The sequence below is a fragment of the Octodon degus genome, unplaced genomic scaffold (assembly GCF_000260255.1).
Source record: "Octodon degus isolate 3935 unplaced genomic scaffold, OctDeg1.0 scaffold00096, whole genome shotgun sequence".
Taxonomy (NCBI): Eukaryota; Metazoa; Chordata; class Mammalia; order Rodentia; family Octodontidae; genus Octodon; species Octodon degus.
Window position 1 is genome coordinate 5,759,595 of NW_004524672.1, and position 19,772 is coordinate 5,779,366.

A 19,772-nucleotide genomic window follows, 5' to 3' on the forward strand; every position below is an offset into this window, starting at 1 on the left:
ATTAAAGTATGGGTATATTTATTTCTCTCAAATGCATACAAGACAATAATTACACAACAACAAATCTTTTGTTCAACAATGATTTGATTCATAAGCATTTTAAATTTACATAATTTCACATCAAGACCCTTATTTTTTAAATACATTAAGTAAAAAAATCTCCCAAATAACCGATTTTTATACTTATTTATCCCTCTATACATTCAAACTTTAAAAAGTTACAAACTGAACATTATACAGAACATATAAATCATGTTTAAAAACTTGAGGTTTTAAAATCACTGCTCCCCCAAAATGATCCAGAAAGTTTCTCCCACAAGCAGTCACAGGCGGTAAGGTCAGCCAGAGGAGGAGAAAGAAAGAAGAGGCAGACACAGGTTGGCTGTCTTAATAGTTTACTAAGCCTGTCAGTTAAAAATGGTGGTGTCAGGAGAAACAGCAGTTTGGGTTTAACATGAAGAATGGAGTGTGCCTCAGTCCGAGACGTGCATTTTTCAAGTATTTTCCTATTTGATCTGAGCTCAATGCAGCAAACCCATGCCAAGGAGAGCAGTTACTTCCTCCCATACATTCGCTCGATGTCCGCCTGGTAGTGGGTTTTCAGCTCCTTGCGTTTCAGCTTGAAGGCATCCGTCACCAGACCAGTTTCAGGGGTCCATGGTTCAGGGCTCAATCGAATTTTTACAGGAATTTCAAACTTTTCCAAACTTGCTGAGATGGCAAAGAAAAAAATGTAAAAATAACATTAGAAATACACAATTAAAGTTCTTACCAAGTAATACAACTTCTCCAGGGCAATAGCCACCAAAATGCCCAAGAATGAAGCCAAATCTCAATCCCTGAAAAATATCAGTGTATGCTTAAAAGAAGGGGAAAAAAAGATAACTAAAATAGCAAAACACGTTTAACTGCGACAGCTCCACGGACTAAGTGCTAGCTTTGGCACGTGCAGGGAGGACCAGAATTCGATCCTGAGCACCACATGCGAGCCGGCCCCACCCTCAGGCACACTGAGCCAGCTGCAGAATCTGGGTGTCGTGGCACATGGCTATAATCCCAGTGCTGGGGAGGCTAAAACAGGAGGATCACAACATGTCCAAGCTAAGTAGTGAGACCCTGTACCAAATACATTTTTTTAAAAAAGTTTAATAATTACCTTTCAACACGAAAATAAGTAAAATAAATTACAATCATACATCCACATGGCTCACACCGACAAAGGGTCTACAAACTGCGGTACAGCGTTTCAGGGTAAATCCTGAGGGGATTTGACTGACCTTGTCAGATACAAAAGTTACATTCCTTGTTATATAGGTCTTGCTTTATCCTGGTCTTAACTATCCAGCAGAAAAGTATAAAAATGAGGTATAAAAAGTAAAGCTGTATTAATGCTAAGCTGTAAAAGGCTCAAGTAAACAACTTCTGACATTGTCAGTCCTACGGATAACCCACTACTATTACGGACTACTGGACTATATTGGATTATTTTGCTGAATTCACTCACCTACAATATTTAAATGGCAATGGAATACCCATCTCTGACAAAACTAAACAAAAAAGGGAATACAAATGAAGGACCATTTTGTATCTGTATATACAAATAGTTAGGATAGATATACAGCTACTTTATCTTAATTCAAGGAGAAGAAAGATTTGTACTATTTAATAGTGTTTGGACAGGATATCATGTCTGCATCTCGTACTATGAATAATCAGTACGAAAACAATATGCATGGGGCCGGGGAGATGGCTCAGTAGAATAAGTGCTTCCCTGGTAAGCTCAAGGGCCTGAGTTCAATGCCCGGTTCCACAAAAGAAAAAAGAAAAAAAAGAAAAGAAAACAATATGCAAATTATTAAAACTGTCGTACTAATTGGTTTTGAAACTCTCATTGCTATGTTCCTCAATAAAGTTAATAAAAAATTTAACTAATTAAAACAAAACAAAAAATAAATAAATTACAGTAATAAACTGAAATACAATTATTAACAATGGCCTAGATTTACATGGGTAACCAATCTATCAATAGGTTAAGAAAAAGGCAAGTTACAGCATGCAGCTGAGTACTAATGCGTCTACATTTGCTGAAGGAAAGAATACTCTCCAAAGATAAACCATGAGCCACTAGGACTGGGACCCAGGAGAAAGGAAAGGGAAAACTACAAAGAACAATTCTTTTAGAAATTAAAAAATAAGAAAAGCTTGACAAGAATTTTGTCATTGAGCCAGGATGGTCACTGCAGAGACAGAATGGCACTAACGCACTTTCCAATAGCACAGCCAGCAGATTTGTAAAGCAAATGCAGAAAGGAGAAAAGGGGAAAGGGAGGCATCAGAGGAAAGTTGAGGAGGAGGTGCAGTTCTGAAGAAATTTGTACTTTAATAAAATTGGTATTTTTTAAAGTGTCAGTCAATGTGTATTTACTAAAAAAAATAGAAGTTTCCACTCTCAAGAGGAAAGCACTGGGGCTGGTGAGATGGCTCAGTGGTCTAGAGCACCTACTTAGAACAAGCTTAGCAAAGCACAGGGACCGTGGTTCAATCCCCCAGCACCACATGCCAGCCAGCCCCGCCCCCAGGTGGGCTGAGCTGGCCACACACACACACACACACACACACACACACACACACACACAAATAAAATAAATTTTTTTAAAAAAAGAGGAAAGTACTGTGACAAATGGAAAAAGGTAAACACCCACAATCACATACAAATAAGAGGTGCTACTACTGAGGGCATGACATAAGCAAATGATAGACCTGGAAAGACCAGCGCTTACTCTTCCATCCCACAACAGTAATACATAAACTCATATATCACCCGCATGAAGCTGAGAAACCAGGCAACAGACTCTTGGACTCCAGGCAAGCACAATGCCATCCACATCAGTCTAGTTTTTGAAAATATTGTGGTATCCACATGGAAGAGCTCTTCTCTTGAGCACAGTACAGCAAAGAAAACTTTCAGCATGTGACAGAAAGAACCTCTCTCTCTCTCTCTCTCTCTCATTTGAATCAAAGAACTAACAGGACCAAGGCACAGGGTTGGGGCTGTCAAGAATAAAGACGGTAACATTCAATGGGCACACCAAGGGGCACTCCTAAGAAAACACTGGCAAGCCTCATCCGCTAGATTCCACATCCGGACAAGATATATCCCAGGGAAAGGCTTCTAGATGGCGCCAAAATCTCTAGCAGGGCTAACCAGGGAAGTCTTCCTGGCACAAAACCAGATGGTAAGCACTAAGAGAGGTAGTTGAGTTTTCAGATGCTCAACAATAAGAGAGATAAACACTAAAACAGGGCCTATTTGGCCTCTATGACTGAATTTAATCTCCATAAGCCCATCCCCCAACCCAAAGAAACAAACATGTAATTTTAGTGAGTGGATAAAGAACTCAACTGTTAGGGACCAGCAAGATGACTCAGCAGACTACAGCACCTGCCTGGGCGAGCTTAGGCAAATGCAGAGACCACAGTTTGATCCCTAGCACCACATGCCACGCCATCCACCCCCAGGGCAGGCTGAGCTGGCCAGAGTGGTGCTCGCCTGTAATCCCAGCGCTGGGAGGCTGAATGCAGGAGGATCATCATGAATCCAAGCTGTGTAGTGAGACCCTGCAATAATCAAATACATAAAATTAAAAAACCTCCACTGTCATAAAAATGTTCAGGGAATTAAAGGAAAGCACAAACAGAACTAAATGAAAATAAGGAGAGAAAAGAAATCATAAGGCAAAAAAGCTTGCAAGTTAAGAAGGAGTGAGATGACATCTAAATCACTGAGTAAAAGGGGGGGAAAATGCCACAATAGAATAAGGTACCAGGCAAACCTAGCCTTCAAAAGTGGAAGAACAGGGCTTGGAAGATAGCTCAGCAGAGTAAGTGCCTGCCTAGCAAGCACAGGGTCCCAAGTTCAATCCCCAATAAAGGGGGTGGGGGTAGGGGGGAGGCTGAAGGAATAAGGAAGACTTTCCAAGATAAAAATTAAAAACTTTTGTGCTTCAAAGAACACATTAAGAAAAGAAAAAGTACACAAAATGGGCTCATGTATTTGCCAATCATATACCTGATCACAGACTTGTGTTTATAATATATTAAGAACACACATAAATCAACGGTAAGAAGACAAAATTATTCAAGGGCCAATAGGCCCATTAAAAGGTTAGCCATCACAGAAATGCCAATCAAGCCACAAGACAAAACTGGGGCTAGAATTCAAAGGCCAAAGAACAAGTTCTCCTAACACCATGGTCAGAATGTAAAATAGTGCCAATATTTTGAAAAATCATTTAGACAAGAGTGGGAAAAAAATCTTCTAGAAGGTAGTCTGGCTATTCTTCAAAGGACAAACATGAAGTTAACCTATATCCTATCAACTCTGCCAATCAGGAATCTATCCAAGAGAAGACCCATGTCCACACCAAAGGCCCTACAGCAACGCTCACAGCAGTCTTATTAATTATTCATGACCAGCAAAAATGAAAACAAATGTTCCCTGGCTGATGTATGGATAAACAATGTGGCGGATGTCCAGAATGGGGCATTACTTGGCAACAAAAGGGAAAGAGGTAGTAATACAGGCTACAACATGGGTGAACGCTGACAACATGCTACGTGAAGGAAGCCAGTCACAAGAGCGGATATTGTCTAATTTCGCTAATCTAAGATATCCAGAACATGCAAACTTATGAAGACAGAAAATTACCTGGCAGCTTTTCAGAGAAAGAGGTTTGGAAGACAAAGGAGAATGACCACTAAACCTGTCACAGAGTCTATTTTGGGGAGATGACAACACTGCAGCGCTTACTGTGGTGACGGCTGTGCAGCTGGGAATGCAGGATGCTAAACCATGGCGCTGCACCTGCCACCTGGGGAAGCTATGTACAGGTCAACTCTACCTTAATAAAGCTGGTAAGCATGAAAGAGTTTTCAATGTTTCAGTATTGTCCCTTACTTAGAAATGATGTAGGTTTTTAGAGAAGATTCACTAATTGATTAAAGGTAGCATCAGCCTAAGATTTTAGGGTACTGAAACGTCAGGAACTGTCTTCAAGGTGACACACTACAAAACAAAATCACAGTTGAAATCAAAGGCCAGAATAATGTCTCCATTTGATTACATGGAAATTTACATTTTCCAGTCTTATATGCAAATAGAATAAAACCATGTTTGTATTATAGTTACTACTGAACTAAAAACAAAACAAAAAAAACCCTCCAGCTATTTTTATTAAACCAACTATACAAAATTGGCCAAAAAAAGAAATAGGACACAGGGTACAGCACATTACCAGGAAACTAACAATATATAAAATTCCAGAAGGACAGCTGGACCTTTCACTGTGGTTTAGTATGGCCAGAAAACAGCAGGGCCTTGGAGGTCAGCTAAGTGGAGAAAGGGTCAGCTCAGAAAACAGGCTGAACAAGCAGGGACACTGCACTACAGACGCGCGCACGCATGCTGGAACCAGGGAACGGAGCACTTGTGCATATCCAAAGGGACCTCAGCGGGAGACTGACGAGGGCTTCTTTTGCATCTCCTAACGCAGCAGTGGTCTCGGAGCAGGAATGCTGCACCCTGAGCCACATACACCTGCAGATGTAAGGTGTTCTCTTCCTCTCCCACTTCTCAGGAGCAGTTTCACAAAAAACTCACCTGAGATAGCAGCTTCAGAAAGCACTTTCAGGACCTCATTTTCCATTTCACTACTGTTACATAGCTCCTCCCAAGTCCCTTTAAGTCCTTTCTTTCGAGCCAGTTCTGTTAGTTCCTTTTGATTTGGCACAACAAATCCGATGACATACGAATGGTAACTGAAATACATGAAGAATGATTTAGCTGAGGAACAGATGGTATTGCCTTAAAAAGTCACTGATTACGCTGATATTTAGTAAGGAAATACTACTTTTTAAAAACTTCATGTGCCACATAATGCCACACCCAGCTTCACTGTTTGAGTCATAATACAGTCTAGAGCTCTGGCACAGTTCAGTGGTACTGAAATAAATTTCAATCTGACCATGACAAGTTTCAAGTATGTCTAACTATTGTGACTATACTATGAATATATTTTTAAAAGAAAATAAAAACTACTTAGTCACTGGAAAAAAAAAAAAACAGTACATTACAGGTGCCAACAGTTTAAGAAAAAATAAAATCTAATATAAATCACAAGTATACATAAAGAAGCTTGATAGCAAACCCAAATACTGTACTATATCCTTTTTCTTTAAGTGTTATGAGAATCTGTACTAACACAGGACCTCTGAGTACGTCCAGAGGCAAACATTTTTCTGAACACCATAAAACTTCAACCTGACGAAATGGCAACAGCAATAGAAATAGTGTCAGTTACTATGCAAGTGAAATACAGATCTACAGTATCATTAAAGGAAACCCACAGCTACTTTTTAATGAGCAGGATCACTTACAAATCAATACACAGGTAATGCCTGCAAATATCCCAAATCCAAAAAGCTCTAAATTTCCTATCCCCAAGCATGTCTATAAGGGGTTCAACCTGAAGTTCATCTTTAACTTGGGTTATACCTTGAAGTCTGATTCTAAACTGGTTTTTTGCATACTCGGTTTTATTTTCACACAGTTACGTGTCAACTGTTATAGCGATTCCTGTGCTTACCAACAAACAGCCAATCATGATGAGTGGAGTATAATGACAGCAATCCCATTATGGAAAATGTAATCAGGGTTTGCATCTGAACATCTCACACATTTCCCAGAACTGGAGTTCCCTGCAGTGCTACGCGTTGCAGCCACAGCTGAGGCCCAGGCCTGAGCAGGGCAAGCCTGAAGGCGAGGTAGTGGGCAGAAGGGCAGGCGGTCACTGACCCTCCACCAGGACTGTTCTGTGCACCTCAGAAAGCCAGGTGGGAGTAAAGGGTTGCGTTTTCAAATCTGTCACAATGGTCATACAGGGAGAGGTAATAAGGCAGAAGAAAGAAGACACAGAAAATGATGACAGGAAGTATGAGAAGCTTCACCCAATGGCTAGCAGGAGGAAGCACCACAGAAATGGAAGCATTTTCAGACTATTTATAAAGAGGGCCACACAGGAGGAAACCCTGACAGCACACCCTGTGTGCAAAGTACAAGCAGCAGGACTGGGCCTTCCTACCTGTTTGCATATGCACAGATGTTATCTATCAGCGGGAGATTCTTCAGAGCTGCCTCTACTTTCCCAAGAGAAACATACTCTCCGGCCTGCAGTTTTACGAGGTCCTTCTTCCGATCTGTGCAAGACAAAGGGAGGCAGGGAGGAGGGAACCCTGAGAATATCAGTGACACCCAAGTACATATAAACACTGGCAGTTTAGCAGGTAACTTAAAATTTCACTAAATTACCCATAAACTGTTATGCTAAAATCAAAAATATATAATAAAAGTAGGCCAAGTTTTGGTTCAAATACAGTCTACTCCACGGGTATGCTTATGGTATCTACCCATTAATACTAGCTGGGTGAACATGTAAATGCTCTCAGCAAGTCCACATCTACCTGGAGAGAAAGCACAACACAAACACAGAGCACTTCACCCATGGGGCAGCGCTGCGTGCTGAGACCCTCCAAGCTGGGGCCCGGGAACATTGCCTGCAGGCAGACCTGAGCTGAGCCTTGGGGAAGGAGTAAACGCCCCGGGTGGGACCACAGAGCCAGGCCAGCTCCAATACTGTTTATTTATTTATTTTTTTTTTCTTTTCAAAGTTTTATTGATAAACATATAGCAATGAGACAGTTTCAAATCAAATTGAAAGTACAGTTTCAACAAATAATACACTGCATACATTCTTCTTAGTGGTTAATTGCTGTACAAGATGCAGACTTGTGATCCTACTTACAAACACCATTAGAAAAAATCATTCTATTCATTAAGAGAATGCAACTATATATCCAATACTGTTTAAAGGAAGAGGGAGAGATGGAAGGGAGGGAGCGCATGACAGAGGTGCTGGGAGCTGAGCTCCAAGCTCCGGGCAGACACTGGCCAGCTACTCCAGTCTGCCCCAGCGCGGCAGGGTGTTGCTTCCCTGCTGACTGTCTCCAGCATAAGTTGAACAGGTGTCATTTGGAGCAGTCAATTCTTGTTTGCACCACCTAGACTATTTTAAATCAATTATTTTTTACATACTTTTTAAATTTAAAATGGCATATTTGCCTTTGTTGTTTGTTTCTAGTGAAATCCAATTAAGTTTTGGTTATATTCTTTCACTAATTTGTGTTTGTGAAAAATAACCTAAAATTTTGTGCTGCAACCTACAAAATCTCTTATCATACGAACATTAGATGTAATTTTTATACTTCTCCAGAACTCAGTGGCTTTTTTACAAAAAAAAAAAAAAAAAAAAATCGACACATGTGGGACACCAAACTGAGTAGGAAGTGTCAAAGGATCCACAAAAGAAAACACTGAAAAAGCGAGAAAGGCTAGTGTATCAGGGAAGAAACATCTGTGTTCTGAGATGCAGACAGCCCTTCCAGGAAGGTCAGCATTCGTTCCCTGTGCACTTGCTCCCTGACTTTGTTTCCTCCATTGGATGCCCACTTAGTCATATCTCCCTAGCAACTACACTTGCCGGGTACTTCTGGGTTGACCACAGCTCTGTCCCACCTCACAGCTGTCCTTTGATCTGCCACTGGATTGGTGTCACCTAACCACTGACACCTGTGATCTTAGTACCTGGTCACAGCTCTGTCCCACCTTATGCCCGCCTCACCACACAGCTTTGCTCAAGAAACACCCTGGAGAAGCAGGTTTGGTGGGCAGCCCACTTTCTGGGCCCCTGTCTGTCCCTCTCAGACAGTTTTCTTTTTCTCAATAAATTTTTCCTACTCTCTAAAAAAAAAGACACAACTTCTGACATTTCCAGTCCTACAGATAACCTGATACTATTATGAACTACTGGACCACACTGGAATATTTTGCTGAACTGAGGCACCTACAATACTTAAATGACAATGGAATACCCTTCTCTGACAAAACTAAACAAAAAAAGGGGATACAAATGAAGGACCATTTTGTATCTGTATATTCAAAATAGGATAGATATACAGCTACTTTCTCTTAATGAATAGAAAGATTTGTTCTAATAGTGTTTGTGGACGGGATATCATGTCTACATCTTGCACAACGAATAACCACTAAGACAACAATATACAATGTATTAATTATTGAAACTGTCCTAATTGGTTTTGACACTGTCTCACTGCTATTCGTTTCTCAATAAAATTATTTAAAAAATAAAAAAGTTTTAAATGAAACTGTCAATACTGTCATATGGATGATACTGACAGAACTGACCACCGTCTAACAAATTGTCCCATAATCAAAAAGCAAGAAAAAATACTATTATAAAATATTTACACAACTTCCGGACCTATCAACATGGAATTTGTTCATTATTTACTCAAATCAAGGGGCTCAAAAAGTCATTTACAAGTTAGATTAGGTCTAACAGACCTAATAATTAAAAAAGATGGGAGAGTGAAACACCAACCAGGACATTCATCATCAATGTCTTCATTAGTACACGTAGGCAAGACTTTTTATTGAAATTATACCCTTCAGAAAAAAAGGACAAGGACAATACAATAGTGTAAAGTATATTGTTCAGAAAAAGACGATAATGCAAAAAGAATCTGGAACTAGACTAGATACTGTCCAGATTGTAACGCTGCATATTTCAATGTTTTAAGATATAGCATACATGGAAAAATTACTGGATAAAACTGTCCTTTTAATATTTCCTATATTATCTTATAAAAATTAATGAAAAATATGTAATTTTGGTCATTCTACATTTAAATAATTGGACTAAGTGACCAAAAGGTATTGAGCAAGAAAGCGCCCTGGCACAAACAGTGCTAGTGATCACACCGAGGCAGTGGCTGCGGGAGGTTGGAAAGGCATGGGTAACGGGACTCTTGCAGCAGCGTGGCAGGGATGCAGGCCTAACCTACAAACATGACCAGAACAGAGAGAGAGGAACATGACCACCAGGCACACATCCTCAGCTAAATCAGCAGCATTGGACAGCCATGGAGCTGGCTGGAGGGAAGAGGGTTGCATCTCCTTGCCTGTGTCTGGTCAGCCCGATACAATACAGATGCTACCAACTGAACAGAGGCCTTCAGAGGACAAGCCACCAAAGGTCCTGCAGTTATTCTGCTCCAACCAGGTCATAATATTTGAGTTGCCAGGTTTTCCTGTGCTTGCTTGGGCAAGGCAGAAGCCTAAATTCAGATAGGAAAGCCCAGCCTAATGGCCATTCCCTGCCTGAAAAGGAAAGAAAGCTAAGGCAACTCAATAGTATTAAAAATAACATTGCTGTCGAACACGTTCTGATATCCCCTAACACGTCAAACCTCATCAATTCCTCCTTACACGCTTCTGAGCTCCAGCAAAGCCACTAGGGACCACACCAGCGATACAAAAAGACAGGACCTTTCATTATCACACAGCTTCTCTGAAGCTGTAGTGTCTCTAGCACAAAGCCACCTGAGGATCATTCCCTTTCAAAAACAAAACCAAAAAAAGACTCAATGACTCACCAATAATCTTCAGACAGCCATCTGGGTCAAACTCTCCAATATCTCCAGTACAGAGCCACCTCTGCCCATTTTCATCTTCAAAAAAGTCAGCTTTTGTTTTTGCTTCGTTTTTGTAGTATCCCATTGTCACATTTTGACCACCAATAAGAATTTCACCCCTGGGGTGTGGTTTATCAGTATTAAAATATCCACCTAATAAACAGGATAAATGAGGGTTAATTCACTACTTTTGTCACTCTATGTTTACCACATAAACATTCAAGTCTTTCAGTTTGTAAACAGAAATATCTTCTTTAATCCAGTTCAAGTTTCCCAAAGAAAACAAGGCAGATATGAACTGACCAAATTTATCACTATAAAACAAGGATAAATTGAATTTATTTAACCATAAGTATTTATCTTTTTCAGCTAGTATTTCATCTATGATGGAACAGGTTAAGTTTTTTTAAAGTTTCTGTAGTCTTAAATATCATGCTCATAAAATGCTAAAGTATGAAGTGAAGCAGCATATAATAAGATCTGTACAAAATCAAATCACCACACATTTAGAAGATCTATTTTTACAATTTTAGACTGACTCCAAGCCTAAATTTATTGGACATTTTCACAAATTGTGGCTAAAAGTAGTTGTAAAAGTACTTTGGAATGTAAGAATCTTTAATCTGTATATAGGAAAAGTATACACCAGTAAATCATGGATAATCTGCATCATACAGTATGTTTACAATTTTAAAAAGTAACATATTTCACACTGCATAAGCAACAAGCCTTCATGAAACTACAGTAAAACTTTCCTACTGATAATTTTAGGTTCAAAGTCTGAGAAAAAAAAAAGTAAAAATTTTCATGGAAAAAAATTATGACTGTGCTTAAAAAAAAAAAAACAAATCATTAATGTTACTCATTTAAGCACATTTATTAAGCTTTGGTCATAGTTCTTACTTGTATTTATATATTTAAAAGAAGCAAAATAAAATATTGACTCTTCAGAAGCATTTTTGGAAACACAATGTAAATGCATCCTCAAGCTCTAAGTACAACATATTTTATAAAGAATAAAAATGAGCACGTATGACCAATTTTATATTCTAAAATAAGAAAGAAAATACAACTTTTAAATTCTTCTAATTTTAAAGCCCAATCTTATAAAAGCACTTGCAACTCAAATAGTTTCTCACCTTCTTCCCAGTTCTTCAATTTGATTTCACAGCAAACTAATGGTGCTCCGACTCTGCCGGTGTTGTAGTCCCACACTAGGGCGCAAGGGAGACACGCAGTGAGCGCAGAAGGGCACAAGGTGTCCGCGACAGCGACATGCCCCACGCTTAGATCAGATCTCCACAGAGTTCTTAGGAGCACAAGTCACAAGCTGGCCAGGGAGAGGCCATGCAGTTTGCACAAGTGCACTCTTCTCACCCTACGTAGCTCTGTTTTCTTCTTTCTTCTCAACGGGAATTAGTTACTACCACTTTTTTTTTAAATCAAGAAATGTTTAATGTAAGTGTGAAATCGACAGCAAGAAGAGGCCCACACTGCAAGTACAGCAAAAACTGACAGTCCTGTGAGATGTGCTCTCGGCTCCCCCAGAATCCTTATCCCGTCCATGTCCCTTCCACAGTGCCCAGTTCATGTGCTGAAGTAACTGCTAGTCTTTACGCCCGCAACCCACCTTAAAGATGGGGGGAGCACAGCGGTTCACACCTACTGCACGTTCTGCAGGCCTCAGAGCCCTGCAGAGCGACCTCTGCATCCACTGCCACTTACACAGTCCAGAGTGAGACGCCCAGCCTCCCTCCACCAGCTTATGCTAGCACCTCCCACTTAGAAGCCAGACACAACTGCTCAGTCAGGCTTCCAAGGACAGAGGTAATGCACCCCCACGGCGTTACCAGACACCATACACACCTCAGAGATAAAAAGTTGATAGTTAACACTAACTGTATTAATCACACATTTAGCTTGATTCTTAAAAACAGAAGGAATTAAGGACCTGCAAAAGAAACTACGAACTACCTATGTGTGTATTGGTGATTACTTACTTCCTACAAATAAAACGTCTAAAGCTATACCAAGAACATTAACTACAAAGCAGGAAGATAATGAAATAATACAAAATAAATCTGGGGGCGGGGTGGCACATGCTTGGCCTGAACTACACTGTGAGATCTAAAAAACCAAAAACAAAAGAAAAAAATTAAGAAATTTAAAAATAAATATCATCTAAGAATAGAACAAAGAAGTACTCAAGACAAATAGGATAAAATGCTCACTTCCTTAAGTGCTCAGCATTTATCAGTAAGCATCCAGAAAATAAGAAAGAGGCACAGTTTTTCTACTACAGTGGGAAGCGGTGACTCTGGGCTGCGAAGGGAACGGAGCAGGACACTCGCAGAGAACAGCGAGCGAGCAGCGCACCCCTCTTCAGCTGACTCAAGAGGAACTCTGGCTGCTACACGGTTAAAATCTAGTTTCCTTCTACACTTACAGAACAGCCAATAAATATTTGTCAATCTGAGCCATAATTCACTTAGCAACAAAGGGGGGAAAAGCATTTTTCTACAAAAAAGAAATTTAATAACTGATGTAAGAAAATATAAGATACATATAATAAAAGAAATGCTTTTACTATGTCTTTTCCAGAACGCCAATTGTTAATATTACATAGCATGAAAACTTCTTTCAGATATATCTAATACATTTTAAAAATTGTTATCAATAATCACAGCTCCTGGAGTTTACCACTGCTCTGCTGTACAAAAACATAAATTACTCTCTTCTCTGACACGTTTTCAGAAAACAGTTCACAGTCAACACTATGCCAGAAGCTGCGCCCCACGGATCCTCTGATCTGACATTTTCTGGGCGGCACTAACCTTCAGTGATTGTCCCGGCGCCCGTGGATTCAGTGAGTCCATAGCCCTGCCCCACGGGACAGCAGAAACAGATGTTCATGAACCTCTGTGTGGTCGCAGAGAGCGGGGCACCGCCACACAGTAAGAGGCGAATGTTTCCCCCTAGCAAGCTCCGCACTTTCCGGAAAACAAAGCTAAAAACATGAATAAAAATTCAGAGAATCATAGGATATTCTATCTTTCAACTAATCTCAATTTTGTCATAGAAAACTCTGTGATTAAGTGACCAACCGAAGCAACACTGCGAGTTCATGATCTTCACTGTTAAAATTTGAAATTTAGTAATTAACCATGTGAACAATATGAATTTCCCCATTTTTTATTTTGCAGTGCCGAGGAGGATCCTGGAAACCTTGGGTCTCGTGCTTGCTGGGCAAGTGCTCTACCACTGTGCCACACTCCTAGCCCTTGAGTCGGGGTCTTGCTAAAAGTTGCCCAGGTGGCCCCTCAACTGCTGCTCTTCCTGTTTAAGCCTCTCAAGTAGCTAGGATTATAGGTGTGCATCAGACCATTTGATGGGTTTGCTTTTAAAAATATTTGAATTCAATATTGACTCAAAAATTAATATTTGAATTCAACAGTGTCAGATTTAGTTTTGCATAGTAATGGAACTCCCTTGTTTGTAGTCGGAGCAATTAATTCTACATTATATGAAGATATATATATATATACAAGTCCTACAAATCACTAGATAATACAGAATTATATTCATACTGAACAATCTTGTATCTTTAGAAAACCACTAAAGCCAAATTATTTCCTTTGGTTACCTTATTAACAGACATATGTACTTATTTTTAGTCAATAATCTACCTTAAAATCTCACTAATTCAAGTTTTAAAGTATTTATTGGTTTTAAAAATCCTAGCAAAGGGCTGGCCAGATAGCTCAGTGGATTAAAGCACCTGCTTAGGCAGAATGCAGAGACCAGGGTTCAATCCCCTGCGTGCCCCACCAGCGCCGGACCCGCCCCAGGGTACACTGAGATGGCAACCAAGACTGGGAATGGTAGCATGCGTCTATAATCCCAGCTCTTGGGAGGCTGAAAACGGAAGAATCACTGTGAGTCCAATCTGCATAGTGAGATCCTATAGACCTTGTACTAAATACAAAAAGTTCTAGCAAATTATTTGGCAGGAATTTTTTTTTTTTTTTTTCTTGAAGGGGCAGAACTATTAACTCAGGCCCTTGAGCTTGCCAGGCAAGTGCTTATGCTACTGAGCTAGCTCCCTGACCTCAGGCAGGAATTTCAAAAGGTAAACAACTCAAATATCTAATTGATATGTTCCTGAAAACATACTAATAAAGTTTCTTATGACCTCAATCAAAAGTAGGATAAGGGGGGGCCGGGAAGATAGCTCCGTAGAATAGCACTTGCCCGGCAAGCTCAAGGGCCTGAGTTCAATCCCGGGTTCTGCCAAAAAAAAAAAAAAAAAAAAAATGTTGGATAAAGGAAGAGGGACCAGGGCGCAGCTCAATGGTAGAGCCCAGTCCTAGAAGGTGCAAGGCCTAGCTCTATCTTGAGCACTGGAAACAAAACAACTTTGAGAAAGATGAAAACTGAGTGGCAATCATTTTTTAAAAATTGTGTTAACAGACTTTCCATAGAGACTTACATATTTTGAAAAGACAGGTAACTACACTAAGACAGGAAAACATCAAAAGTTCTAGATAGTGTGAAACATCTGAAAACTATATTCAATTACCACACTTTCATGTTCTACATTATTTAATAATAAAATCACAATTCTACTTACTCTGCTAACACTATAGAAACACAAGTGGGGAAAACTACTCATTTACAACTTTAAGGATAACATATCTAGTCAGTATGTTATTTTACATTCACACTTAAGTAAACTTAAAAACAATGTTTCTTGTAAAAACAGTATCTCATTCTCAGAAGATACAAGCACGATACTGAAAATTATAAAATTAAAAGTGAAAATTTTCAAATTCTTACAAACGATGGAATTTTCATATGTCCCTATGATTTAAGCCACCAATGGCACAGGCATGATTGTTCGAAGGGGTGTCTTGTACCACCAGTGGTACAAACAATCTTCTTACTAATATAATTAATAAAAAGACTCCCAATGGGACAGTCAGACATGTACTACTAATGGTGCAAACCATCCAGCAGCAAGATGTACAGCCCCATGGTGAATATATTAAGAGTTCCTTCAACTTTTAAAAATATATTTACTTCTTGTAACTATTTCACTTTCTTGGGATGCTAATGTTAACTAAATCATTCACTAATCAAGGGGAGAGAGGAGGGAAGAGGGTTGGCACTGGGCTATTACTTACCGGTCACAGAGTGGGGTACTGCGGCCTTTTGAAATCTGCTCCATTTTGTAATTATAGGCCAGAATAAATAAATTCCGTTGAAAACTACTCATTTCATTCACTTTATTCATGACATTTTTGTAGATTCGATCCATGATTTCCTAGATTTATAAAAATGAGTCACTATAATTAACTGTCATAAGTACTTTAATCTTAACATCCAATTAACATTTGTGTCAATATTAAGACATTTTAGGGGGCCTGCCCTTTAGCTCAGTTCTTTAAGTGGCTGCTTCAATAAAGCAGGTTCAGGTTGCTGTGGTTCAATCCCCACAACTCAAGCCAGCTAAACATGCCCTGAAGACATTTGGAACAGAAAAAAAAAAGATATTAAGACATTTTAATAGATATAGAGCTGACCAGGACCAAACTGAATAAACAGAGCTACTATCACTGTAATTCCAAAATGGAACTGCTGTAAAAAAAAAAAAAAAAAAAAAAAAAACAAAACTAATTTTAACAGCATAAATGTATTTAGGTATACATATGAATGTATCTAGGTACATATATAAGGGGAAAACAGAAATGCCTACTAGAGGAATATACAATTATAATTATATTGCTTTATTTTACTGACTCTGAACTCAAAACTAATTTCACAAAATAAATCACTAATTAGAAAGTTTTTAAAAATTCTCCCAAGTTTATCCTATAAAAATATAGAGGTACCACATACTTGGCTCATAAAAGGATCATGCATATTTTGGTTTTTCAATTGGTGGTCTAATGATGGACCTGGGTAACTTTCCTTGTCTGCACTTTGCTTCGCTTGCTAGACTTCATACTAGCAATTATACTATAATGACAAAATACTTTTTCCTTTACAATTCTCAGTTACATTCACTTCTAAGTATACTAGTGATTTAAAGGACACTACTTCAGAAACTAATTAAATCTACTTCCCAGTCACTATAATCATGGCCCACGAGAGCACTGGCCCATCCAACAACCTCCCAGCATGCTCCCTGTTGTCCTGTGCTGCCATTATTCCCAGACCTGCCCAGTCAACTGTGAAGACACCCAGGCCTCTCAGGCCCTGCAAAGCTGCACCAGGCTCTCGGGCACCATTTGGTGATCAGGACAGACTTTCCCTGATAGCTCGTGAGATAATTTTACAATCCGTGTAGAAGAAAGTTATCTCAAACCTTTCTCTTATCTCCTGCTGGGCTTCAAGTTTCTATTCATCAGTAAATACATACTATATGCTAAAAATGATTTTAGAAGCTGTTCAGGGAAAGGAGCTAGTAATATACAAAAGTTAAAATTTGACTGGGTGCTAATAAAAAGAGAAAGCAAGAATGAATAAATCCTGTGAAGCTTAAAGTGGTGTCAATAATCCCCTGAAGAAAGTGCCCTGCCAGCTGGGGCTGCTGGCACGCCTTCAATAGTCAATTCTAAATGACAGCCATCACCTACCGGAACAGCTGCCATCAGTGTTGGCTTCAACATGGATGTGTCCCCTTTGCTTCCTTTTTTTATTTTTGAAGACTGTAAAATGGAAAGAACAATCCACATGAGAACTGAGTTGCTTTTTCTTTCGTAGTACTGGGGACTGAAACCAGGATCCTGCACTGAGCTACATCCCCAGCCCTTGTGTTTTATTTTGAGGCAACGCCCTAAATTGCTCAAGCTGATCTTAAATTTGCAATCCTCCTGCCTCGGGTAGCTGCAATTCCACATGTGTGCCACTGCACCTATCTACTGTGATCATCATTATTAAAATCCAATGGAATTCTTAGACTGAAGGAAATTAACACATTAGAAATTTACCATTTAATGTACTTACATTCTAACAAGCACTTAAAGGAGCTAATTTTTAAACAATTAACTGTTATCCTTATAACATATTGTCAAAAAGAAAAAGATAAAGTGTTAATAGTAGCTTCTTAGTATTAAGTCACAGACACTCACCTGATCTGCTAAAGTCTGCGGGGAAGAGTAACCAATGCGGCATCCGTGTGAAAGACAGACAAGCTCAGCACTTAATTCTAGAACGTGAGCCAGGGGCAAATATCCAATGTACACATCTTCCTCTCTGAACCAAAAGAGTGATACAAGAAGCAGAGGTCAGGTGTGCTCACTACCAAAATCGCTGGTGCCTGGATCGGGCGTGGTGACACACAGAGGGCCGCTTCAGGCATCGATCTGAGCTCTACCTCCGCCAGGAGAGAAAAGGAGACGGGGTGGGGCTGGGGACACTAGCAGGAACTACAGCTCAACCAACACCGAGGCGGTCAGTATTCTGGGAAGCGGGTCTTTCAAAAGGCAAAAGGAATCATTTAAGGAGAGTGTCTCAGTTTTCTGTCCTTGATGAGACAAAATACCTGCCCCCAACATTACAGAGGACAGGGCTACTCAGCTCAGGCTGCAGAGGCTTCCGTCCAGATCTGGCTGGCTCACGGCTGAACGGTGTGTGGACAGGCTTGGCAGCATGGAAACAGTCTGTGGCAGGCAGCATCAGCAAAGCCACAAAGGACAAGAGGGCTCTTTCCTGTGCCTTACACTGTACCCGGGCTATCAGGATTAGGCCGGCACCGACCCAGGCAGGGGACTGACTGAGTAATCGCCCCCCTTAAGCCTAGAATTGCACTCAGTCCAGCACACAGTTTGGGTTCAGGCACCTTTGAAAAAGCCCCTGCTATGCCTGCAGGAGACCTCAGGGGGACATCTAGACAGGGCCACAGAAGGAGATCTGCTCTGTGGAGCTAAGGGGACACCAACCACAAGAGCCCTTTAGAGCCCACAGGTTCTAGAACCCGTCAGAAATCTTAAGAGATGCCTGTTCCGGGAGTTGGCTGACTTACAGTATCTTAAAATGTAAGTCATATGTGTCCACATTTCAAGAACTTCCCACCCCTAAAATATGGAAGACAACTGTGGCAGACCAGATGGCAACCTCCCTTACTATTTTCCTGCTGTGTACGGGATACAGATATAAATTTCTCTGAGATTCAACCCACAACTGTGTATGTGCACGTGTGATATAATGCTGCAAATAAAAATACCCACACACTGTACCAGGTCAGTCATCACAGTACTAATCCCATGGGCTCTAAAACTGTTTCCTTCACAATCCCTTACTATCTGCTATTCTTCAGCAGTCTCCTCCCACTCCATTATAACTCCCCTGCCACCACAGGAACCTGCCTGAAAAGAGACTACAGAAACAGCCTCAATAAAATGTTTGTGGATAGACTGTTATTGTTCATCTGATCTGTAGATACAAAAATGAGTAGCATCATAAGGTAACAATTCCAACTGATTAAAATAATTTAAAATTAAGGAATTACCACTATAAATTCAGTAAAAATTTGCACTTTTAAAAAGATAAATACAAACACATAATGCTTGTCATGACATACCAATTACTGTCATATTGTCTCTCAAGTAAATGTTTTTTGTTTTTTTTTTTAAAAAAAAGGATAATAAATGAAAACAAGAGACAAGAAAAGTCAAGTCACAGGACTGTCCTGCTACAAGGCTGCATATGGTTAGATTTCTAAATTTCTGTGTAAAAATATGCAATTATTTATTCCTATTTTTTTAATTTTTTTCTTTCTATCCTGGAGGGACTTAAAAGTTTAACATATCAACACTTGGTGGACAATACCTGTTCCATGCTATGCCTAAGATGTTTGATATTCAGACAGATAGTGAGGTTAAGCTCAACTGCCTATGCTGTAGGGTAATAATAATACACTTCTCTTCTGGAGGGATAAAAATCTAAGTTTGCAGACCAAAAATTAGAGAAAAAAGAAGAGCTGCAACATTTTGGCCTTCGCTTTTCAAGGTCAGTGAAGACTCAGAAATAGGAGAACCTGTACTGTAACATCATGTAACTCAGCTGGGTCCCAAATTTTCTGATCAAAGAAATTATGAGGCCACAGAGGAAAGTGATCGATGATGTAGAGTGTGCCTAAGGAGAGTCACATGGAGAGAAAA

At 39.8% G+C, this 19,772-nt stretch overlaps 1 protein-coding gene across 1 annotated transcript in view; it reads right to left on the bottom strand.

Annotated features, from left to right (window-relative positions):
* Positions 1-4: 4 nt before the first annotated feature.
* The window catches only part of Acsl3 (acyl-CoA synthetase long chain family member 3), a 47,262-nt gene continuing 27,494 nt past the window's right edge, over positions 5-19,772 (bottom strand). The window contains exons 6-14 of the mRNA XM_023723059.1: positions 17,742-17,865; positions 17,247-17,318; positions 15,792-15,931; positions 13,443-13,615; positions 11,748-11,822; positions 10,570-10,761; positions 7,140-7,254; positions 5,660-5,817; positions 5-711 (exon numbers count right to left, since the gene is read on the bottom strand). Of these exons, the coding sequence (XP_023578827.1) occupies positions 554-711; positions 5,660-5,817; positions 7,140-7,254; positions 10,570-10,761; positions 11,748-11,822; positions 13,443-13,615; positions 15,792-15,931; positions 17,247-17,318; positions 17,742-17,865 (1,207 nt within the window). The 3' untranslated portion in view covers positions 5-553. The remainder of the gene's footprint in view (positions 712-5,659; positions 5,818-7,139; positions 7,255-10,569; positions 10,762-11,747; positions 11,823-13,442; positions 13,616-15,791; positions 15,932-17,246; positions 17,319-17,741; positions 17,866-19,772) is intronic.